Source organism: Vidua chalybeata, chromosome 3 (genome assembly GCF_026979565.1).
Source record: "Vidua chalybeata isolate OUT-0048 chromosome 3, bVidCha1 merged haplotype, whole genome shotgun sequence".
In the NCBI taxonomy this organism is placed as follows: domain Eukaryota; kingdom Metazoa; phylum Chordata; class Aves; order Passeriformes; family Viduidae; genus Vidua; species Vidua chalybeata.
Window position 1 is genome coordinate 47,934,405 of NC_071532.1, and position 26,192 is coordinate 47,960,596.

General features: G+C 34.4%; 1 protein-coding gene across 2 annotated transcripts in view; it reads right to left on the bottom strand.

Annotated features, from left to right (window-relative positions):
• The window catches only part of ADGB (androglobin), a 99,500-nt gene that overhangs the window by 40,550 nt on the left and 32,758 nt on the right, over positions 1–26,192 (bottom strand). For both annotated transcript variants that reach the window (XM_053939665.1, XM_053939664.1), the window contains exons 10-19: positions 22,824–22,918; positions 20,319–20,493; positions 19,525–19,615; positions 16,729–16,867; positions 8,471–8,516; positions 6,737–6,902; positions 4,774–4,837; positions 3,049–3,151; positions 1,798–1,930; positions 218–332 (exon numbers count right to left, since the gene is read on the bottom strand). In XM_053939665.1, the coding sequence (XP_053795640.1) occupies positions 218–332; positions 1,798–1,930; positions 3,049–3,151; positions 4,774–4,837; positions 6,737–6,902; positions 8,471–8,516; positions 16,729–16,867; positions 19,525–19,615; positions 20,319–20,493; positions 22,824–22,918 (1,127 nt within the window). The remainder of the gene's footprint in view (positions 1–217; positions 333–1,797; positions 1,931–3,048; positions 3,152–4,773; positions 4,838–6,736; positions 6,903–8,470; positions 8,517–16,728; positions 16,868–19,524; positions 19,616–20,318; positions 20,494–22,823; positions 22,919–26,192) is intronic.

Here is a 26,192-nt window from a genome sequence, read left to right on the forward strand (position 1 = left end):
CCAATTTTAACTTACATATTTATGTAAGATAATTTTTGCAATATGTATCCAATACCTGTTGTGCTGCAAAACACATATCTTTTATGCCCCTACCAGTTTCATATTAAAATTAATACTATACCATTGAATATAATAACTCTAAATGGAAATCCAATACTACTTTAATTAATAGTCAGAAAAACTGTTATCACAATGTTTGATTAGTCATTATGCACACCTTCTGAAGAGCTGGCATCACAGCTTCCTCTTCTCCAAAGGCACATGGCACCATGGTACACAGCTGAATGTGGTGCCCTATGGGACAAGTTACTGTGAAGAGCAGGATGTGTCGCCTAAAATAAAAAAACGCAAAAAACTTTTCTTTTTTTTTTTTTAATTGCAACAGTTCTTAAGCTTTTCCTTTCACACATTTAGTAATATCATTGTCAGAATTGTATTTAGGTGAAGAAGCTTATCCAGGCCACAGCTTCAACGTGTTAACTAGAGATCTAGCAGCGAGAGTAAGAAAGGAGAGTTCATGCCCCCCAGACACACTGGCAGTTTTTAATTACATCTTCTTTCAACTGAAATTTAAATGCTCCTTAGCCACTAATAGACAGTGAGAAGAGAATTCCTTCCATTCTTACCAAGTGACTTCTCACTTGGAATGAAGTGGTCAATAAGCCCATTTGTCTCCCACACCTTTTGTAAATTAAATCTGACTGAAAGCTTCTTGTCTCTGACTGGAGTAAAGAGAATCAAAGGTGGGAAGTTTATAAATTTGAGCTATCTCTTTTAGCTTTGAAATTTACTGGTGCAAAAAGATTTTGCCCCCCCTACAGTACAGAGAGATACAGATTTTAGAAACTACAGTGAGAAAATACATGTGAATCCAGAACTAGATGTGAATGTAGTCTATAAACATAATAATAACTATTCCAGTTTTATTCTGAATCAAAACAAATAAAGAGCAAGATTAAAGAGCTTTGATTTAATTTCAGCATGCTAGAACTGTGGTATTTTCTTTCTATGTCTATTTATTTATCATCTTACTTAATTTTTTAAAAGTACATTTTGCTTCATCTCTTTGAATTTTAACTGATGATTTTCTCTTTTTGGGAAAGTAGAAGGCCTCAGTTAATTAGGCAGGAATATTATGCTTATGACAGGACATGAAGATGCCGTTTTCCTGGTTTCCCTAGAAAGGTTTTCAGAAAATAACATATCAAGGCCTGTTGCTTTTTATCTCTTTCCTTTTTTAAATAATCAGCCAATGCCCCACACTGAATATTTATAGTTACATACAAAGAGAAAAAAAATCATATTAAGTAATACATGAATGTGAAGTAAGATATGCAAGACTTCATGGATAATGTTAGAATTTCTCCTGTCATATTTCTTAAATCCTTTTTCAAGAAAGGCATTGATACCACCTATGGTATCATCATACTTTTACAGTTGCACTAAAAATGCTAATTCTTACATTTTTCTTGCTACTCCAGAGAACATTTCAAATCATTCTAGTTAGAAACACTTTTAAGTAGGAATTTGTAGGAATTTAAATCTATTTTTTAGCAAGTCAGTGTGATTTTTCTTGTTAAATGCCCCTAAGTAAGGGTAAAGAAGTCAGAATCATTATAAAAGTGTTTGTTGGTAAATTCACAGTAATTTGGCAGTCTTAACAAATCCTAGCTATCAACCAGTCTGATACTCCCAAACCTTATGTTTTAGGAAATAAACTTTTACTGGGTTACTGTGTAAACAATCATTTCAAGCCTTAACTAAGGAGTCAGGACAGAAATGAAGCCTCATACATACCCAACAGGAAGATTTACCACAGTAGCTTTGGTTGCAGATGTATGCATCTTTAACACAAGTTCTCCAGGAGTCACAGTTTTCCAAGAGAAATATTCAACCCTCAGCACACCTGTTGGACATTCTTCCTTAGTACCTAGGTTAAGGAAACAAAACAAAACAAAACCCACATAATATGGGGAGGGTGAATAACATTCAGACATATGCAGAATTTGTAGCTACTTCACAGTCATTAAATTATTCATTTAGGTTTTGCTAACACAGAAAAAAACAGTAACTTAAAATGCATTGGTGGTACAAAGCATGGCTTATTTGTACTATTTGCTAGAAAATAATGGTTATAAAATGTGTTACAGAGGTGTATACATCTGATGCCTTGAGAGACTACCTAGAACAGAGGGTAGACAGTGTTAAAGAAATGAAGTAGGTATTTATTAAAAACTTAATGTATCACATCAGACATCTCCAAAGTCACTTAAGGCTGCTGCAAAACTCCAAACAAATCCTTTCTGTCCACATGCAAATTAAGTAAATAGCCATTAAACTTATATTTATTTACATTTATAGCTTATTTATAGCTTACAGTTTAATTACTTTAACAGAATGGTCAGTTTGGTTTTTTAAAGCATTCTTTTGTTTCTCTCTATTCTACTCTGGATGCATTAAATTGCATCCATGTCAAGTGTTTAAATATCTGATTAACGTAAGCCAACTACCATAAAATACCATAACTGTCCTGAATTCCATTCTATGTTTTTAATGAAATACAAGGGAATAATATTTAAATCATTCAAGTTGAATGATTTGACATCTTTGAAAAAGACAACTTAAAGGTACTTAAGAGGTTATTGTGTACCAGTTTAAAAATAATTTCAGAAATTTACTTTTGTTGTATTGCTTGTTTTTGTTGCATTATGATCAGCTAAGGCATGAAGTAGCTTGCAAGACTGGAATTTGTAGAAAAGAAACAAGGAAAAGACAAGGAAATCCATTCCAGAAATATACAGATGAAAAGTTTCCAGCAATCATAATAAACAGAAAAGGGAGGGATTCTTTCATTAAAATGTTCATCATCAGTATGAAATAATGGTGAAGTATTGCTTGAATATAAGTGTATTTCTTAAAACCAATTGGGCTATTTCAAACTACTGCTAAACTCTCAAACTATGCTCAAGTACACAAACACAACAGCACAAACATCTTCAAGAATGGGAAAACACAACACTGACATGTACTTTTTTGTGTTGGCCTTACCTTCAGTAACATACCAGCGTACTAATGCAGAAAAGCTAACCAGGATTTCAATGGGCGTCGGACTGTCCACAAGTAAATAATAGAAGACTTCCTCATCAGAAGACTGTACAGAAAAATGGATGTTTGTTCATTCATTTGCATTGAATGCGGTCCAACTGGCCTTATACAATGTAGGACTAAGATTTTGGATATGGTGACCTTAGCTATGGTATGGGAAGCAAGCAATTAATTGTCACTATTTCTTCCAAATTTCAGACATGTCATTTAAGCCCAGAGCCTCACACTGCATGTATAAGTGTTCAGTTAAGAGATAAAAGGAAACAGAACTTTTTTTGCATGAGAATATATCTACTTTTATACTGATCATATGCACCTAAATGCAGTACTTTTACTTGTCAAACAACAATTAACAGAAGACTAATAATTTTGGGTTTTGCTGCAACTTTCTGATTCTAATTAATTACAGAAAGCTTGAAAGAAATAAGTACTCTTTGAATTTGTAGATATGAGTGATCCTCCCTTATAAAGGGGTTTTTCTCCTACAAATCTCTATGAGGACAACATCTTTCTCTCTTAATACATTATTCCTATGCCAATATTAGAAACTATGGAATGAGTCTATTTTTCCTAGTAATTCTTCAAAATCTAATGGTGAATGAGCTTCTTTCTTCAGAACAATTAGTCTTCCTGGATATTCCAGAGTTATATAAATCCATTTTTTCTGTATATTTATCTTCCTATCATAATATGAAAATGTTCTTTTATAAGCATGATACAGAACTTACCTAATACTGTAAACATATCATCTCTTTCAATGTTAGAAATTAAAACAGTTTTACAGCAAAGGGTTAGGGTTGTTTTTTTTTTTTTGGCACAAGAGCACACAGGCTTACACAGTCTTAATGCTGATTATGGCTTACGAAAGTATATCGTGCAGTCATTAGGAACATTTCTTGTGATGTGATTACAGAGAGGCGGGAAATTGCAGGCGTACTGCAATTATGGAGCATTAATCCATGTAGTTAACCTTCTCAGTACAGGATTTTACATGAACTTCACGCCTGGAGTTTACATTTCGGTACTCTACAATTATGCTTCAGATACACTATAAAATAAGAGTTGGGACAGGATATTCAAGCATGTTGAATAACCCCCTAATAATATGAACTAATGGCAGGTTTAGAGAAATTCCATTATTCAAATGTAACTAAAGAGTATTTCTAAATCCCCGCAACAGGATGCTGTAAATAGCAAAAGGACTTAGCATTTACAGAGAAAATGGAGTGTTATGCTAAACAGATTCACAATTTGGGTTTTAGGTAACAGGGGAAGATGAAGGAGAATTGAACAGCAGATTCTGTAGCTGAATCATCATTAAATTCAATTTAGACACCAAATTGTTAAAAGGTCATTTTAAATCAAAATAAAGAGTGGTTGGAGATCTGAGTCTCTATCATTTTTCTTTACATAAGCCATTTTTTTGTTATTGTGCAGCAGCATTCCACAGCATTTTTCCTTTTCTTAAACACACATATATAATGCTGAATATTTGCTTGCAAACATACATTTGTATTGACTACAATAATCTTTCTGCATTGTTATTTTTCAGTAATAGCAGTTCTATATCCTTTAGGATATATGATATCTATCAATATCCTTTAGGATATATGTATTATCTAATTATATAAGACTTTGAGGAAAAAAAAGCACAATAAAATCATTTACCGTAAAACTTGTCTTCTGATAATTATAAGCATATGTATGTGGCTTGTGGAAAACATACAGCTTCCTAAGAAGGATATAAAATTGAAATATAAGATATATAAATATAAGATATATATGAAATATAAGATATATATTGAAATATATGATATATATGTAAGAAAACAATCAGTAGAAATTACATAGTTTAGATAAATGCCTATTTTATAGCAGAAGACATTAATTTTACTTTCACAAGTTAGACTCACAGCTATTTCTCAAAAATGGTTCAACACTTTTAGTCATAAAGCAGGCAAATAAAATTAATCTTCAAAGAAAACAGCTGAAATTAATTCATATATTTGCTGCATTTCTACACTTTTCCACTGGAGGTCAGGCCACTAATTTGTTCAGTTTCAACCTGTAATGGGTAACATGCTAATATTACTCTAAAACATCCATACCCACATAAAAATCACTATGATTAAGTTTTATACAAAGTATAACTTAAAGATGGACTGTTTCATATATTTTATTAATTTTTTTCAGTTCTCCGCTGTTTGTAGACCTTCAGAAAGCTATATAGTTCCTGACAACAATTTTTTCTGATTTTGATTTCACCAAGGGAAACATAAATGGCTTAGCTTTAATTGAGGGTGGAATCAGATCTGAACCAATCTTGAGATTACTCAGAAACTCCACTAGGATCCTGATCTACTGCTGACATAGCAATTCCTACAATGACTAAAATACTCCTCATTTCTCAAAGTTGATATGAACTATGAACATGCTTCTTATTTTCAATGTATCTGAGAGGCAGATACAGAGAAGGAAAAGCTTTCAATTGAACAGACAGATAAAATGAAAATCTTAGGTGCCTAATTTCTTCTGAGGGATAAATTCTTCAAAGGTCAATGAAGATGCACTGTTAACAGCTACTTTACCAGTTGACTGTGAAAATAAACTCTCACTCATTTAGAGATAAGAAACTGACAAATGCTTTTTGCCTTAATTAATATTAATATTGGTCTACAAAAGGTCAATAGTACTTTAACATTTGGCTAATAAGGTAGAAACTTCATATTTCACATTCTCTGTATGTGAGCAAGACTTTTAAAGGAAATTAAATTGCTTGTGATGCTTTTTTTTTCTGAATGTCCTATCTTCCTGAACATAGGACTACCTAAAAGTAGCATGGAAATCTTAACAAGGCCTAAAGTGATCTATGACTTTTTATTCCTAAAGTTCCTGTACTGCTGGCTGGTATGAAAGTTATACATTCTCCTTTAGGGAGTGACTGGATTTTAAACACTAATTTATGAAAATAGAAGCTTCACAAAGAAATCTCAGTTACACATTCAAACAAGAAAAGAACTGGGTGAATTTTCTCTGATAAAATTACTTCCTTCAGGAATCTTAGATTCTCTAAAGGATATGTATTGTACCAGGCTCCTTAAATCTGAAAGACAGAAGCTGAAGATATGATGCTACAAGTACACTAGAGTTTTTTAATATTTTCAGAGGCATAAATGCCTTGGAATGATATTGAAAAGGGAGCGAGACAAAACATCTAGTTGATCAAGCAAAGCTATGCTGATGGCAACAGATTTCAACAACTTTTTTTCTTCTTTAGAATTGTGTTGTCTTGATGCAGACTGTGCCTGCCCAGTGCCTCATTGGTCAATGGCCACAACACTACAATCTTCCACCCCAGCTCTAGTCTGACAGTTGCTTTATGGAGCTGGTTGTTGTGTTCTCCACCGCATTCTGGAGGACAGACCCAAGGCACAGAGCAGGGCTGCAGCCACTGTCAACAGGGACAGTACGTCTGGTCTGAAGAGTAGCCTTGAAGCCACCCTGAAAGGCAGGATAGCTAGACAAAGAAGTCCTGTTAAGAAGATACAATTTTTATAAAGCCATGTTTTGAATTTTACTGTTGTTATACAGTATATTGCATGGAATAAAACCCAAACCCTCTATTCCTTACTGGAAACAAATGCAGAAGTCTTCAAAGGTAATCCAGGTTTCCCTGGAAACTGAAATCTTTTCTGATGCTGTTTCATCCTTTGATTTAGTCCCTGTCTGGCTCCTCATGTCTATATCAGCTCTTTCTGATATTTGTTTTGTATCTGAACTGATATTGTCATGTTCTTCTGCAAAGACAAAAAGACATACAGAGCCAATACAGTAACAATATGCAACTTAAAGTAGCATCATTCTTAAAAATTATCCTAAAATTACAAAAAAAATTTCCATACATCAGTTATTATGCATACAGTTTAAAACAAAAAGCTACCACACTAACCTAAAGAGCTCAAATGGTGACTGAAGCAACTCTATATGGAAATTTAGGGTTTGCATCTGCAGCTGCTTAAGTAGTCTGCCTCAATAAACTGCCACATATTGAACTGTGCCCTAGAATCTTCAATATCAGCTTGTTAGGTATATATACATATGATTTCTGCAAACCTAAATTCAGCTATATAAAGAAAAATACATACCCTTGTCCAAAGCTCCATGCAGTGAAAGGCTAATGAGGCAGTACTTCACAACCCACAGAAAAAAATACAGAGAAATTTGGAGGACACAAAGGCCTATCCTTGCCTCTGGTACTTAGTACCCCTATGATGCTACTTACACAAATCAGTCTAACTACTTCTAAACAGAAACAGATTTGAACTAAATTACATGAATTTTCTTGAAGGAAGATCAGAATTAAGGTCAGATTCATACCAAAATATAAACATGGACATATGTAGACAGATTTTGCAATCACTCAGTAACTTTTTGTGTTGCAATGTACCTTTTTCTGCATTTATTCTCTGAGATTCATATAAATAGTTACTGAAAATGTTTGACCTGGCCCAAAAAGAATAAAATAGCTCAACAACTGAAAATAGAAGAACTGAACAGCTAATAATTCAGAATGCTTGTCGAGGAAAAAAGGCGAGGTTATATTCAAATATAAGGTATAACAAATGAGAAAGCTATTAGAAACATACATAATTTATATTTAAATGTGTTTTGTAATTCATTATCACCAGTACACACAGAGCTAATGTGTGGCTCTAAACCAGGTTGCATCTATTAAAGAACTGAAAGAAATGCAAGGAAAGGCACCAAAGGCTTTTTCCTTTGTTTCAGCTATAGAAAAACTACCTGAAAGCTAGAAAATCTACACTTTCTCTTCAATTTAAGTTAGCATAGGTGTTAGGTTTCCAGTAAAATAACCACAGTGCTCTTATTTTTAAGAGCCTCTTGTTTTTCTGACCAAATCCTTCAAAAATTCGAAGTAATTTAAAAAACATGGTATTTGTTTTAAAAAATTTTTGAATACTCTTAAAATAGTGATGTAAAACACATTTCAAAGGAACACACATTAAAAGGAAAGCTGTTTTTTGTTGGGGTTTTTTTTGCCATTTTTCAGGGGAAAAAAAAAGAAAATACTATAATTCACAGTTATTAAAAAGAGCTCTTTGGACAAAATCCACTGTATTTTCCTAGAGAGTAACTTATGAGCGTGTTTGCATTTTTTTGAGCACCAATCTGAAGATTTTACTCTACATAACTATACATGTTATACCAGTTCTTTGAAACCTTTTCCTGTAAAACCAAAACCCATAAATAAATAAGACTGCTGATGTATGTACATGAGGATTAACACTGACGCCAAAAACATGGGAATGGTAAAACTCTGACTATAAACTTTACACACACTTACCTTTACTGGGTACCTCTGCATTTTGTTGCAACAAGGGAATGGTTTCCTATGCAGTAAAAAAACAAAACAAGAAAAAGTAATGTTAGTGATTATAATCTTGCATTATTTTGTTAGAGAAAATACTTGATTTTGGGGCAGTCCTTCCAGAGACAGTGAAACAAGCTGGTAAGTTATCATCATTGGTTTGGGCTGGGTTTTTAAATGAAAAATCAAAGTAGCAAATTTCATCATAATACCTACATACATATCAGCAACAGGCAGACTGATATTTCTCTGCAGCAGTACATGTCATCTGCAATGTGAGATAAAAGCTGTTTCATATACCTAACACTTCACTATTAAAACAGTGTTCTTTGGTATTACTGGTTTTTGACAATAAAGTAAGTTTTATTCTAAGAACTAATATTCATATTCTACAACCAATTCCATTTTTTTCTGTTTCCATTCTTGAAAAATTTATAGAGGACTCCTTTTCCAACAAGCATTTCTTCCTGTGCAAGTGACAGTACACAACTGTCATTAGCAACAGCATCCTTGATTATAATAGCATCTTTTGTCTTCTATCACTGTATAAATAAAAAGTAGCCTCTTTTTTTTTTAAAGTTGTTTTTTGGCAAACAACTTTTATCCTGGTCAAACCCAGCTCCAAGCTAGAATTGAATGCAATTGAATGCAAGCTAGAAATGAATGCAATATAGCTGCTGACACGAAGTTCAAATGAAATTAGCCAGCCTTTCACAAAGTCCACTCATTAAATTTACAAAGACAGGGTCCTTGTTTTTGAGAGATTAAAATCTTTGATTTAAAAATGTGTGCCTAGTCACCCTTCCTTCTCGACTGCCCTCTTGTCTGCAATATGACATACACTGAAAGAGTCACTTCCATCTCTTTTCTTTTTATTTTGTGAGGCTGGGCAGGAGAGATTGTGAGGCTGGGCAGAGAGATTACTTCCTACTTGAATGTGGTACAATTAATGGCTTAGCTGGACTAGCTTTGCTTTTGCAAAGACAAATATTAAAGCCTAAAAAAGCTATTACAAACAAATTTGCAAGCTTCCTTTCATCCCAGGTCTCTCTTTACCTAGATTTGTCACCCTTCTCCCCACTCAAACTCCTCATGTATACCCTTACATATTTTTATGTGTGTTAAAGGTGCTGATGCTGAAGCTGGTAGCATTGACCTGGCCAGCAGCTGGACACACACACTTATTTTCTGTTCTGCATTTCGAAGAGGAGCCGTGGGAGCTTGCTGACTTGGAGCTTTTATGCTTTTTCAGTACAACCAGGAAATATATTTTGAGGGGCAGACTGACATAGCTTAGACAGTCTGAGTTAGACTGGATGGCAGGTCACAACAGTACCTAAATCTTGCACTAGGTGATTGTGCTGGAAATCAGGTCTGCCTCAACCCTCCTATTACAGACTACCCTGCATACACTATGTAAAGGGACCTGTGAATGCTTCCTTAGAGGAAAACCTTATGGCTTCCTACTTTAAATTCTAGCTCCAGTAAAAGTCTTCTTGCAGCATTTTACAGATTTTCTATGGGCTCAGGACATGGGAACAGGCTCAGGAATCTCACCTCTGGCAAAATTTCAGGTGTTTGATATTCTCTAAATTAACAAATGAAAGAGCTGAGCAAATAAACTACAGATTCAAAAGTCTCCATCCCAAAACTGGAAGTGGCAAGTAATTTAATACACATAATTTAACTATAATATTGTTTATTATGGAAATTTGGAAGTCCCACTTTTGCACAGCACAAATCTGAAATTCTATTCCATGTCTGTTATGGGCTTTTGGTTTTTTTTTTTTCTAATGTTCATGAGTCAAACCTAGGGACAGATCTAAAATTGAGAGCAATTAAGAGAAAAATTAAGACAGTGCTGAAACTGTTAACACTTGGATTAAGATTTTAGTAATTGAAATATATTGCATTTTGCAGTTATTTTTAAGATTAATTTCCTGGCTTTCTATGAGCTGAAAAGGACACTATAGGATCTTGCAAATATCCATGTATATTGGATATCAGCTCCTGTTTGCAGAATTCTGTACACACAACTAACTGTTCAGAACAAGTCAAGCTGTGATCACTTGTCTTGTCACATTGAGAGTCATGTCTCAGCATATGAGCCTGAAAAATCACATGGACTATCCCTTCCCTTTAAACTGTGACTTTGGAAGTACATGCACAGAGCTGTCATATTTCTCCATGTGAGCCTACAACTTTCAAGATTCCAATGTTGCCAAATTTCTTGTGGGAGTCACAGGACTTACCAAACAGATACATGTCAGCTATGCAATTTATTGAGTTTCTTCTCAGAAATCCTGGGAATGTCCAAAGTATAAAAAGTATGAGATCTACTGCATAAGCCTTGAAGACTGCAACATCTGTACAATAAATCTAGCACTTTCTGCCCAATGTACTGCTCATGGACAGTACACATAATCCACGCTTCTAGTACGAACATGAGGTAGCTTAATATAGAGCTACTTTGTCAGTATTAACAGCTGGCAGCAGGAAAGCCTGGAGAGATACAGAAAATCCTCAAAAACTGCATCAACAGAATTTCCAGTAAAGAAGGAGAATGTGCCCTGGAAAATCTGGATGCTTAGTAACTTTATGCAGTCTGAGCTGTGAAACCAGTCTAACTACAGCTGTGTAGAGACTGCCGCAGGCTCATTTACTCAGTTTTTTGAGCACAAACACAACACAGTCAAAAGCTGTCTGCTTTTTCAATGGATGTGTTCATCTACCTAATCTTCACTGACTTGGAGGCAACTGGAGTGTCAAGTTCTCATTCTTTTATACTATTGCCTCATGTACTGTGCCTAAGATATTGGCACAGAAATAGAAAATAAAGGTATTTTTCCTCATTAATGAGCACACATTGCCTGAAAAGTCAGCTCTGCTGCCACAGTATGTTATAAAGAAATAAATTAGAAAATACTTAGGTCCAGCTGTGAACATGGAATGATGCACACAGATTCTGGGAGAAATACTTCCTTCAATGAATGGCAAATCTGAATAAAATTCCATAAATAACTTAAAAATCTAATTTATCATCTCTTGTTTTTCATAAACACTAATGCATATTTGTAAAAATAATGGTAATTCATAAATTTATAGCTATCTTGTTACATTCAAGAATCCATTCATATTTTTCAGCTTCCTAACATTAGCTATATTTTTACTTTATTCAAATCTACCAAATAATACATTTTAAAATTTATCTGATATTTTTATAAAAACAGTAGCCTTTGCTGTTGTACAAATGATGCATGGCAAAACTTAATACACCATTTTGTCTGTGAAAAACAGAAGTCTTCTTTAAAAAAGAAGCTCTCTGAATATAACTGCAGGTGAAGGAATAAAGTTTCAGGTACCCTATTTTTAAGATAAAAAAATCCATTTTAATTTCTCCAAAATGACAAAGATGACCAAAATAATTCTTGAGATCTAAACTCCCAGGTCAACATCAAACTGTGAAATTTAATACAGGTTATGTCATCAAAGGATTTTGCATCTACAGTCATTTGGACAGTCTTTCTTTTATTCCTCACTGTATTCACTAAATGGAATATCAGTTCTTATTTTAGCTGTGATGAGATAACAGGTGGATTTTGGAAAAAGGAAATGTTACAAAAGAACAAATATCTGCAAAGCTGTGCACAAACTGAGATATAGAAATAGCTTAAAAATACTGGATTAACAATTTGGCACATCTTTTATTAAGTCTCTAATGTTGCATCTGCCCAGTATGTAGGTGCAAGTAAATAATTGTGGGCCCATCAAGGTGTCTCTATACCACAAATGTCTAAATGCCTCTTCTCAAGCCCCTCTTCTAATTCATGTGTCTCATACGTCATGTGTAATTTTTCCCTGAAAATAATAAGCAGGGAATTTCCATTTTATGCAGGGTGAAGTAATTTTCAAAATTATAAAATCTGTAAGGAAAATAGATTTGTTTTATTTCCTACCTAGCTCTCCTCGTGACTCAATACCTACTCACAGCACTTACGAAATACAACACAAGAAGGATTGGAGTGAAAAGAAGAAAAAGCTTGTTATGATACAACAGTCAGTAATGTTTCTGGGGAGCATGAAGGGAGCACACAACAAAGCATGCAAATTGAATAAACTGGTATCAGTTGCACACGAGAAGATAAGACTGAGATTGAATATATAACAGACAGACTGAAGTAAAAAACATGAAAGAACATGAATATTAAAGAACAAGTATTTTGTATTTGTGTCACTAGGAGAGAGTGGAGACTCTACCACTTTTGTGCTAGAAATTAGCATTGCCAGGGAGCTCGACACTAAAGAAGTCACAAAGAGAAAGATGAGTGTTCTGCTTAAGATGTATGAACACAGCAATCAGGCCAGCATATTAAAATATCTAGTAGCCATTGCACATACTGATGGTAAACACATTGTGCTTTTCTTGCTTTGCATTTCCTCAAACAGAACACATGGACCTTTATTCTCAGTGGAATTGGAGATCTATCAAAAAATTCATCCCGATGGAGAATATTTAATTAGGCTTTTGAATGGCAGATCTACAAGGAGACATCTACCTATTCCAGGATCATCTTTTTCTCAGAAGTGTTTGACAAAATTACTGTTGCAGAAATCTGCAAGACTGTGCAACTTATATATGATGACGGTTTTGTTTTTTTCCTGGCCACAAAGTACTTCCACATGTATTTCAATATGTCCTACACTTATAAATTACTTCCTGTTGAACAAGAATTAAAGACAACCTCTCCATATAAGAATTTGACCCTATGTTATTGAGTTTTTAAGCAAAAAAATTAACAAAATGCATTTTCTTAAGAACAGTGATTCAAGATCAATTTAACTGCCAAAATTAGATATTTTTAAACATTTTAAATATTTTTTCCCTAATGCAAATCCAAATGCTTCCAGGACTGTAAAATGAGAAAGAGAAAAAAAAATTGAAAAATTCAATAATGAAGCATTTCTATTTTTTAGCATGAATACTTTAAGGACATGACAGATCATGGCATGTCTTTCAGCTTCATATTTTTTAAAGACAGTACATCCAGCTCCTAGAATTTTGTCTTTCATGTATCACTAGTCTCTGTTTCTGTGACAACAGACCTTGGGAATAGTGAATCAGATACTCAGTAATGTTACTTCATGCAGTTTACATTACAGCAAATTGAAATATGCCCGTTTAAACTTGTGGAGCATCTGGCACAGCTGAATTTCAGTCAGCTTAAAGAATAGAACTGCCGTATCCCAAAGATTTACCAAATCTGTATAAAAGGTTTTAAGCAGATGTCTCCTGACTAGTAATCCCACAGTTTAAAATGGAGAAAAAGTTATTCACATTCAGTATATTGCAATACAAAATTCTAAAAATTAGCAATAATATAGTGAATTTGAGATATCAAAGTTTCTCTTTCAGTGTTTGCTTTTTTAATCACTAAATGACTTTTTTAAAAAAAACATATATCAAGTTTTAAAACTACAGAAAGCAAGTTCTTCCTTTATGAATTTGCCAGAGGTATCCAAATAATTTTGTTGCTGAAAAGTTTTAATATGCAAAAAAAGAAGATTGTCCTTCAACTAAAGACCATTTTCTTTTCCAATCTGTAAAAATTAGTTCTACTTGCATACTTTAGCTATTAACAGGCACAGCATTTTTCAACTGAGGTTTAAATAATATTAAATTGAGGCAAAAGTAAAGTTCATGTACAAGTCAATTAGCTCTTCATAACTTCTTACATTTCATGTTTGAATCAGACTGCCCTCTGCCTACATCACATTCATGTCTTCTTCCAACCATTCCAGCTTTATCAGTGTCTCTCTCATGTCTTTTCCTACTCGCCCTTATCTCTCCTTGACTGCATGTCCTACTGTGACAGATCAGCCTTCTAAATCACTCTGGGACTAGGCGAGAAAAATCTAAGGGATGTTTCACTCTCCTTTGATGCTTCCAGCATGTAAACGTCTATTAATTTGCAACTAGCCAAATCTGTATTTGTACACCTAGAAGCTGAAGTAATGAAAACAATAATTCTTATATGCTATAAGATGCTTCTTTCTTTGAGGGTGATTTTATGATGCTTGTGCTTCTAATTGTCTGTTCTGTTTATGTTGGATGTTAAGTTTTGCACTCTTAAGATTGGTTCCAGAGTGAAAGTGGGGAGAGAAGAAGTGCACAGTTTGGAGAAATTGCACTTGCTGGTTCACATTCTTTCGGTGAGTGTTGCTTGCAGCATGGACAGTGAGAGAGAGCCTTCTTTTGCTTTTAATTAGATTTTTTGCTAGCTGAAGCAGAGATGTTTTTTGGACTGTAGGTTGTTGGGGGTTTTTTTGGACCTGTTCAAACTTGTTTTGGACTGAAAATTTAGAAAAAATATTGAAAGTTCACACTGTGGCCCACTGGGGCCCAGGACGCAGCATTTTCCAGAGCAGGAAAGAGTGATAAGAGACTGAGCAAGCTGAGCTACAGCCCACAGAAAGGACATTCTGAATTTGCCATCTCTTCAGAAGAGCAAGAGGTTTTATTGTTCAATATTATTAACTTTTTTTTCATGTTTGTGAATACTTTGCTTGTTAAATAAACAGTTTTTTCCACTTTTCTCCAAGGAAATCTTTCCTAAATTGGTGGGGAGGAGGGGCTGCTTGAATTTGCTTTCTAGAGGGACCTCATTTCAGAGGTTGTCTTCCAAATTTGTTCCAAACCAAGACATACTTTTACAGCTCCTTTTTACCCTGATGCTTCTTGTAATGATTTTTGTATGATGCCATTATTAAAAATACTTTTAAAGGTAAAGTACTACTGAAGTCCTAATTAGGCTATTGTTTATAAAATGCACACAAAATACAGAATAGCTAAATATATCACAGAATCACAAGTCATAGATATAGTCTATTGTAAAGTATTCTTCACCGCAGAATTGCCTTATTTTAAAATCATTAAATCCACTAAAGATATCCACACATACATTATCTAAACACACAGTATTCATATAGATCTGAAACATAAAAATGGTATACGTGTACTGTGCAGAGGAAAAATAGACACTCCAAAAATTACACAGAAAATTACTTCCTATTCATTTAAAAATTTAAAGCCAAAAGACAAATGCTATCAAATGGTCTTCTGAGTAGTGTTTACTGCAGTAAGAATGAAATGGAAGAGATGCTGGCACTGCCACATTGAGTTTTTTTGTAGGTGTTGAGCAAATTAAATAACTTCAGTGGAGCTCTGTTTGTTTCTTTGTGAGTATTTCTTTATTTCTCTATGTTGCCAATTATTTCCCTATATGAATTTTTTTTCATTAAATGTATTGTTCAGAAAGTCTTTGAAAGTATCATTTTTTCTCTGTTAAACTTGTAAGATTTAATTATTAGAAGGAGCATTTTGTTAAAGATTTATCTAAAAGCAGACTTTGCTAGCATATATGCACTCCCATTTAAAAACAGAATCAAGAAAAAAGAAAAGTATTACAAAAATCAGTAATTACAACTTCCCAAAGTCATCCTGGTAATGTTTCATTAAACTTAAGTAAGATTAATCTTATCTTGGAAGATTACAGCGGAGACTTCTACCTAGTAACTAGCGTTGGCTTGGGTAGTTTGAGCCAACTTGTAGTCAGTGCTGCATCTAGTGAACCTGTTTAGAGGAATGTCATTCCCTTACAGCGCTGCGCAGGAAGCCTGGGGGTCTAAATCATAGCTGAGGATTCCTTTAGAATGCAGAGCTTCTGAAACTTAAGAGCAGGCCAACTGAGCAGTGAATGTCTACCTCTTTCCAGATCTAGCCAGAAATCCTTCCATTCAGTCCTAAATGAGGATGCCATTTTAAGGCATGTGTTAATAAAGTTTACATTTTTCTAGGCACATGCCTAGGTACATCTTGCACTACAGTTGAAATAAACTACTCATAATATAAACTAAGATTTATTTAAAACACAGCAGCCTATCTTCTTAAGAGGATTTTAAACAGCAAAACCAGGACAGTGTTAGCAGTAGAACTTTTATAATGTGAGTAAAAATCATAAAAAATAAAGATAAGGTATTAAGAAAGATTTCCCACCCAATACACATCAATATAACTATAAAATGGAAGGGGTAGGGAAGTTACTTAAATAGCAAGGGAAAAAGCTTTCTAAAATGTCTTTGAAAACATGTATTTCAGTATTAAATAGTTTTTATTTTGTCTTTCAATGTCCTTTGTAATATAAAACTAGGTCAAGTTAAAAAAATAGAAATATTACCTGAGAATAATCTTCTGTGTATCTCCCATTTTGATTCATATCCCCATTACTGTCACTTTCATTTTCATCAGTTTCAGTAACAGTAGTGAGATGGGATATAGAATTAAATCCTTTTTTGAGGGTAGACTGTGGAAAGTGGCTAAATAATAAAAGAGAATGCAAACACTTTAATCCATACATTTTCTTTCAAATGACAGTCTTCAAAACAATTCTTAACAGAATAGTTAACTTGTGTCTCCTTTATTTTGAAAGATTCCTTGGGCAGCATAGAATCCATATCTTCATATATTTCTTATTATTACTGGCTTGGCACTGCACACAAACTTATGATAGAAAGACCTCTTAACTAACCCTCAAAAAAGTAAAACCCAAGCCATCTGAAAACTAGACAATGTCAGAAGTGAATAAATTACTATGGCCCCTAGACAAGAAAAAAATACTACTTGAAGGGAGGTAAGGCAAAAAATTAAAATGTTTTGTGTCAGAATACTTTTTGTCTTTTCCCTCAAAATGGGTCTCCATCGCTACCTAAACACAGGATAACCAAGGAAACCTGTGCAGGCCTATTCTGATACTAGCAAAAGAAAGCTTTGTTGCTGACTTCATTGGAGGCAGGAGTAAAAACTGAAGGAAATTTAAGTAATTCTTTGTTAAACGAAGAACTAGAAGAACAAGACCAAAACAATTTTGCACACATATTAATTAGACTTAAGTGTGTAATTGTGCTATTACAGCAATAAAGAACAAATTAAAATCTAAACATGTTTTATCTAGCCCCCTTTCTAAGGACTGAGATAATGAAAGATCATGATCTTTTGCAGTAACAGTCAAAATTATCTTGCCTTTTAGCATTTCAAAATAATTTATTAGAAGAAAAGGAAGAGATTAAAAACTTTCAGTCCCAACTGTGTATCTAAGTCCCTTATCTCATTTACACAGCTATATTATTTGAATTAAATGTTAATACCTGCAATATATTTTTTGCTGCTACCTATTAATTAAATCACAAAGATTAAAGTAGTTAATTGTCATGGAAACTTAGCATATTAAATAAACTATCCTTCCCCAAATGCATTAAGTTGATAATGAAGCAATCAAATACGAAAAACCAATATAAAACCTGTTAAAGTGCAAATACTTCAACATCTTCATTATTAAATCTCTCATTACTTTGATAGCCTGTTAAATGCTTAGAGCATTATAATGTATTTCTACTCCTACTGTTTGAAAACAAGCAGTAATTTAAGTGCTTTTAACTGACAAAATGCAGCTGTATCAGCAAAACAATTACATTCCCAGAATATTCCAAGGTCATGTCATCCATGGACAAATGCTGCTGTTCAAAAAAATTTTAAAAATCTAACAGGTTTATTATCTGTCCATCCAATTATGATGATCAAAATGTAGAACCTGCCACATACGTAATTTAGTCAGTTTATTTAGAGATGTACTCAACAAAAGTACACACCCTAAGAAAATACACAGATCTCCAACAATTCACAACTTTTTTTTGGATTCAAGTCTCAGGAAAATTATATCCTCCAAAATGACATCAACCTTTTGGTGTACACTGGGTATAAGATACATTAAATTCTTTGTGACAGAAGCTCAATCAGAATAAAAGAGACAGGATTAATAATTCTAGAACTTGTCTGACTGTTCACATCATAAGCTGAAACCTGACAGAAGTGCATTATGCAGTGTGTCCTGTGGAAAAAAAACACAGCTCTGATACATTTTATGGTAATCTTTCTTTTCTTGTCAGGAAGCAAGTATTATGCTGAGCATGGAAGATTGACTAGAAGTCATGTATACAACAATTTCTGAAACTTCTAAGACATCCTATATAAAGACTTTGGTTTTCAAGGGTTTATAGGACTTCTGAACAGTCTTTAACACAAGGCATTTATACAAAGTTGTGTTTTGACCATGAGCTGCTTCATCTACACTCAGTGGGGTCTGTTGTAATAAGAATCATGTACAGAGAACCACCTCTTTTATTCATAAACATAACATGTTCCATATCAAACTTGTGATGCCCATGAAAATACTAACTGACTAGTCAATTATTTCCTTGTTATGTGTTAGAATTAAAAAAAGACCAGTAGTTTGAGGAAAAATTTGAAATACTTCAAAGAATATTCTTATTTCTGGCAGAAGTAATCTATCAAAAATTTTACATCTTTGGGCCCACTGGGTAGAGAATATGGTAATGTGTCTTTGCCTGACAGCACTGTCTGTCCTCCAATGTCAGAAGCCCTGAGAAGTGTGCATCTGCCTAGGTGACTGTCTGTGCTGGGTGTCACAAGTGAGGACCCATGTAGGCATGTCCACGCCCTGGGAAGCTTTCTCAGCAGTGCAGTCATAAGCAGAATGTAGGGAGAAACAGCTAAGCCCAGAGACTCACATCTCCAACAGGAAGTGTGTGCTGCACTCCCAAAACAGGAGGTGTTTGTAAGCTTCAAAGACAGGAGGGTGAGTATAATTGCATATGTATCCATCTGTGTGCCCAATTAGAACTTGGAATTAGCTGCAGGAAGGTGTTCAGAAGTTTTTAAGTGTATATTAGCATTTTGTAAGCATCTAGTATACAAACTTAGCTGCTGTATTGCTGATATCAATACTAAATGTACAGTTCACTGATAGCTCTTTAATTATGTGACACCAAAACATCAACAGAATGCTTTGTCCTGATGTGCTTCAGACATGATCTGAGCAGTTTTTCCCTGTGACACAAATAAAGATAAGCCATTGTACTTTCACAATGCTAATGTTGAAACTACATTGTATACTTACATGTCTGTTGGAATTTTGATAATATCCAATTTGTATTTAAAAAATAGGCTAGCAATCTCAACATATTTTTCAGGTTTCTCTACCACAGGCTCTGGGAAAAAAGCAACTTGTTAAATATTTGCATTCATAAATGTATTTAATACTATAAATGTTGAGATATAATTTCCAATGGGGATTCATCATCCCTAAATAATTTTCTAAGTATTATCCCATGCACTTGAATGGAACAGAAAAAACAGGGGTGGTTCTAGGTGACAGATCATAAAAAAAATAAATGCTTTACACTCTGATCCTCAGCCTGCAAAGTATTAAATTGTGCCCAATTTATATGTAAGGTTGGCTAGGGTAGCTCAAAACAACTATGACAGCACTTTTTGCCTTTGCCAATTTCCTCTATTTCCTATCCCACTATACTTTGCTAGCCTGCCTGTAACACTTTCATGCTCAAGCTATCTCATATTTAACTCCATTATGCAGTAAAGACAACCCTAGGAAAAAAATTACTCTAAAACCATGAGTTGATGCAGCAGGACTAGTCACATACTTTAAATTTTTAAAAGGTGTTCAGAAGCTTTCATGGTTCTGCATCAGAAAGCTTCTGTGTTTGATAACATCCCCTCTTCATTTGCTCCACTATAGTGCTTTTTTCAACATAAATTAAGACATTTCTCAAAGCATGTAGGAAATATGGCTAAGAGGAAGTAATACAAAATTGAGCTAACAGATGATAAGTATGGTCCTGAAATAATTACAAGGTAATGACAAATTTATTTTGCAGTTTTTAGTAGACAGACCTTGGGGTTCAGATGTCACAACAACTTTTTTTTTCAGACGGAAAAGCTTCCAAGGCAGAAGTGGCGGTGGTTCAGGAGGTGCTACCAGAGGACAGGACCTAGTTCTAGTGATCAGGACAGGATGGCTGTGTATATGGGAAAGCCCATATTGCCTCATCTTCTCTGAAGAATCAGCCTATGGAACATGGAAGGATAACCTGACTGGGTCCGATCTTCCTCCTTATGTCTGTCTAACAAACAGGAACAGTATGCACACAAAGGAATCTAACAGCTTGTATAACAAATATACAGTCCACGTGGCAAGACTATCCAAAAACATTATTAGAATTTGATATTCAGCACGAGAAGTATACCTAGGTGTTTACATGCATTTCACTTCACATAATAGATTCATCACTTCTTTTAACTTATTTATATAACCATAACATACAATGAATATGTAAGAAAGCAATAGGCACAATATTTGCTTTTAAATAATCATACTTAAAAACACTTCGGGAAAATGTCCTTACTTCATGCTGAATTTATGAAGTGGAAGAATCCTGAAATCAACTGGTCTTTTGGATACCTTGTAAAAACTCTGTAATGTATTGCTTTGAACCAACACATCATTAAAGCTAAGATTTTTATTTGATGGATCATTTATAAAACACATTAAAGACAGTTCAGTTGACTTGTATACCAAAGCCCTTAGCAACAGACTTAATAACAATTTTACATGTGGACATTGAGTGGTGCTCTTCCCACTAAAATAATAATGGTCTAGCTAGTACTTAACATCTCAACTGAAAGTTCTGTTACAAGATTAAAAAAAGACCAGTAGCTAGACCATCCTTTTAATTTTAAAAGCACACATGCTAAATAAATCAACAATAACTTATTTCTTTAACATACTCATCAGCAAGTCTCTGATCTCTTCTACTAATTTAAAAATGTTCCTTTGGTTCTGTATTTATGAACTCTGTAGAGAACAATGTTGCAGTTGTCAGTTACTTGAAGAGTGGAGAATGATTTAAATTAAAGATGCCAGTTAAAACATCCAAGATTGAAAAGGATTTTGAAGATAACCAGTTAGGTGTCATAGAGGAGAATTTAGCTGTTGAGTATACTACACACTTGTATGACTCAATTTTTGATATTTTTTTCATTTTATTTGAGCAAACTAAGACAAATTCAAGCCACCACAATCCAAGGAAATCTATACTAGAAAGTAAAGCTAAAAGGGATACTGCAAAAATCTGGGAGGAAAATTCTGGCACAACTGTAGTCAATGCCAAAATTTTCTCCAAGTTTAGGGAGCAACTTTTATCCCAGTGAATTCATTTTCTAATCATTATTTCAATCAGTGTCATTTTCCTCAGCCCTTTAATACAGCTTGAAAATGGTGGGGGTTTTATCCATAAGAAATCCTCTACACTTCTATATTTAACTTCTGTCAACTTCCATTTTTCTATCAAGTCTTTATGAAAATACTAGTTTAGACATATAGATTCATCTGTCTCATCCTATTTGGTCTGCTATACCTCTTTTTCAGTAATCTCTATATCCCAACAGACTGTAGTCATGTTTGAGACTCAGGGTGTTAGGTGGCAGGAAAGATATAAGCCCATGTCCCCACTTCCACTTGCCTTTTGATGACTAGCATTACTTAATATTAGCAAAAAGACAATATTGACTGAGACCTTAAATTAAAATAAATTAAAACAGTATCACAGATAATATGTTAATATTCAAAATTGCATAAAATACACAGCACAATTAAAAAAAAATAATGCAAGAATTAAGTGCACTAAAGCATAACACCTGCAAAACATTTCTGGAAATTTCTTTATGAAGCTTACCAGTTTCCTGAGAAAGCAGCTTAAAATGTAATGATCTAACTATGATAGATATAATTTAAATGGACAAAAAAAAAAATGAAACCTAATTAATAATCAACTCAAGAAAGCCTGCTCCGGCATTATAAAAAGCTTTCTGAGGAGTGTGAGTGACTAAGTAGAAATTTAAGCGTTGTTTTTACCCCAGCTGCATTAAGCGCTACACTTTTTCCAGCTGCTTTTACCAGTTACAACACTAATGTCAGCTATTGATATAAACATGCTATTTCTTATATAACAACAAGCAACATACAGGGAATCTTAACTGTCTTCATGAAATTAAAATTCATGTTTTTCAAGTAGCCCTTAAAGTAATTACACTTTCCATTCAGAAGTATCTCATCATTATACATTTTCTAGTCCACACCTAGTCTCTCCTATGAGACTTCAGATTCTAGGATCCTGAGGAAACTGGAAGAAAACTTGGTAAAATCAGCAGGCTTTTGCAGGGAAATGCATGTTCAGAACACAGAAGTACCAAAACATAAATTTAACTGACAGACATCATCTAATGACTGTTTCACTGTGCTAATTGTATTCTTTTTGTTACAACATTGTCGTAACAAAATTAAACACTCTGATAACAAAATAAGTAATGCTTTCCTGTCCTGAGAGCACAGAATCTTACCATTTGTGTTAATAAAAAAATGTCCTCTTCAAACAAATGCAGCGGTATACAGCCAGCGTACACGACCATTTCTGGCTGGGTTGGTATGGGCAATTCTACACAGAAAACATCAACATACTTTAGAACAAGGTAAAGAGTAAAAAACGTAGCTGTAGCTCACACTACATTATTGTGCTTTCTCTGTCTTATTTTTATTACTATTTTCTTTGTCTGACTGTTATTTTATTCAAAAGAAGAGCTCATTGTAATGCACTTTGAAAAGAAGCCATGGATGGAAAAAAACCACCTCATTTAAATCTTCAACAGCATTTGCATATTTTACTTATTTTTCATAAATGAGTGACAGAAAATACAACTTAAAAATATGACAGATTAGAGGTAGCAAGGTACCTTTCAACATTGTTTTTCTGTTTTACTTCAAATTTTAAAACCAGTAGATATTAGCATAAAAAAAATACACATAATCTGTGTAGATGAAGTAAAAACATTCTGATTGGTCAGTACTAGCTAAATGCTTCTCACCAGTGAAGGCAAAATTTGATCTTGCCAACAAAAGGATCCAAAGCCAGAGCTCTGGCCACTGCTACCAAGGGATATGGATTGAGATAAGTAATTTGAGAAACACAGCGCCTGGTTACTGCTCTCACTTCTGTCAAGCAGATGAAAAAACAGAGGTAATGATGGGTGCCTCAGAAAGTATGAAGCTCTTATCCCACATACCTTATAGAAGCTTGTTTGCCTGTAATTCTGCTATAGGCAAGGAATAGAAACAGAGGCAAATTCACTCTGTTAACCCCAGAAATCTGTTGCACTACGCAACCATATGATCATCTCCTACTCTTATCTGTGAAAGAAGCCACTGTCAGAACTCATCCCCATACAGGCCACCAATTGCTGGCACTGGTCCTTGGCACTAATCAACAGTGGATAGGAACTGACTGTCACTGTTAGTTTATTATCTTACTGTAAAACTTTCATACTCTCTCCATGAGTTCTCATGGGCAGCTTCTCACAACACTGACTCCTCTTCTCTTTTTTCCGCACGGCTGGCTGACTCCTTCCTGTCCCTAGCAGCACATACTAACCCTTACTGTCCCTAGCACAACTGCCTGCCACTTACTCCTCACAACAGCACACTCAACTGACTCCAACTCTCCCTTCAACCAGCTAACCCACTCTTTTATAACACCCATCCTTATTGGACACAGCTGTGACCTATTGAAGGCAAGGCTGTTCCTACGCTTTGGTAATTAGTACAGCTGCAACTCCTCAGGGGCAAGATTGCCTTCAGTACTATCTCTATTCTCTCACAATCCATCTTCCCATAAGCCACTGCTAATTCCTGAATCATTAAGATAAGACAAGGATGTCTGATAGTCCGTTCATGCTGAAGGGAAATTAAAAGTCTAAAACATAAAACTTGAAATATACATCTCTGGATTTAACAAAAAGACAACTCAAAAAGAAAGGTATCTATTTCTCTCTACTTTCCCTTGGTCATCTGAGAAAACTCACAGGCAAGATTTCAGTACACAGGTTGTGACAACTGTTTTTCAACAGATTGCTTTTTAGGAAAAAATTCTTCACAAAAAGAGTTGTTAATTATTGGAATAGGCTGCCCAAGGAAGTGGTTGAGCCATCATTCCAGGAGGTATTTAAAAGATATGTAGATGTAGCTCTGAGGAATGTGATTTAGTGGTGGGCTTAGCAATACAGGTTAACAGCTGCATTCAATGAACTTAGAGGTCTTTTCAAACCTAAATGATTCTATGATTCTATCCCCATCTAACAAATCCCATCCCCATCTAATAAATATTTAACTGCAAGTTGCACTAAGAATAGGTATTTTCTGTGAAATGAAATAAAACAAAGCTATCTGCATATAAATAGGCAAGTGTCAGGAAAACATGATTTTTCAGACCTAAACTCTATTTATTTAGAGGGTATGCAATATTTTATTCTCAAAGTCTAATATCTTCACATCTTATATATTCTTCCAGGAATTGAATTATCCAATTAAATATAAGCTAAAGGCAAGTAAGAGTTACTTCCCAATGGATTTTTAGTTTTTCTCACTGCATGCTTGTGATTCCTATGTTAAGCACAGCTCTTGTATTAGATGTGGGTTTCAACTTATTCAAAATCAAGGCTACAATTAACTTTAATCTCAGTCCTTACCAATATATCTAATCTGCTACAAACACAGCAATATTAGCTATGATGTCCCGCACATTGCAGAACAGTATGTGCCACAAGGTATACCAATCTCATTGCATGTGAGAAGTATTTCTGAAATAAAAGTATTTAATCAAATACCAGGTAGAATGTAAAGCTGTCATATTCAGTCCAGATGGGTTGTGAAATAAAATGTCTGCAGGGCAGACAATAAACAGCAATGAACAAATTATTAGAGCATGCAAATGATTAACCAGGCACATCATATTCACTTTTTTTTACCATTACAATAGTAGTGCATTATGCCAGTAGCTTTAAAAATCACATATCATTTGATCTTTTTTTCACTGTACAAAAAATGAGGACAATGTATGCAAATTATTTGGCACCAAGTGTAATGATTAGTGTGGATTCAGCATTTGGGGAAACTATTTAAAGTTGATAGCCTTTATAAAATTGCACTATTAGATGAAAAATGTTATAATACACAGTACAACAAAACAGATTCAGCAAAGCCTGTTCTTTCTATCCACCAGTGTGGATATAAGAATTCTGGAGTGCTTTGTTAAAAAATTCTGAATCCATGTAGCTACTAGTATTTCACACTTGCAGCTTTGCAAATTCACTTACAGAGAATGAGCACTAAACAACCCAAAAAAATGCTTCTGTCCCTTCAAGAAGGGAAAGTAAGATTTTAATCGATCAATGTAAAATACATATCCAATCACTTAAAAAGAAAGGCCAGGAATTAAAATTGTTGGTTTTAACAGATCTTAACCATTTTCATTTGTTTATCATATGTTTTGCATATGATTTGCAAAGAATTTTCTCACTCTTAATGTTTCTTTTAAATATTTATCTATCAAACAAGAGCTGATGGTGTAGTATAACTTTCCAAGGACTAATGATGCCAGATGAGGACCACAAAGGTGATGTGAAGGCTTGAGAACCTCTCCTATGAAGGAGGGCTGGAAAAGTTTGTGTTGTTCAGCCTGAATTAGAGAAGGCTTCAGGGAGATCTTAGAGTAGCCTTCCAGTATCTAAAGAGGGGTTTACAGGAAAGCTGAAGAGAGATTCTTCAGGCCATGGAGTAATAGAACAAGGGGCAATTGTTTTAACTGACCCCTCTGAAAGAGGGCAGGCTTAGATGTAGAAAAAAAATTCTTTGCTGTGAGGATGTTGAAGCACCAGAAT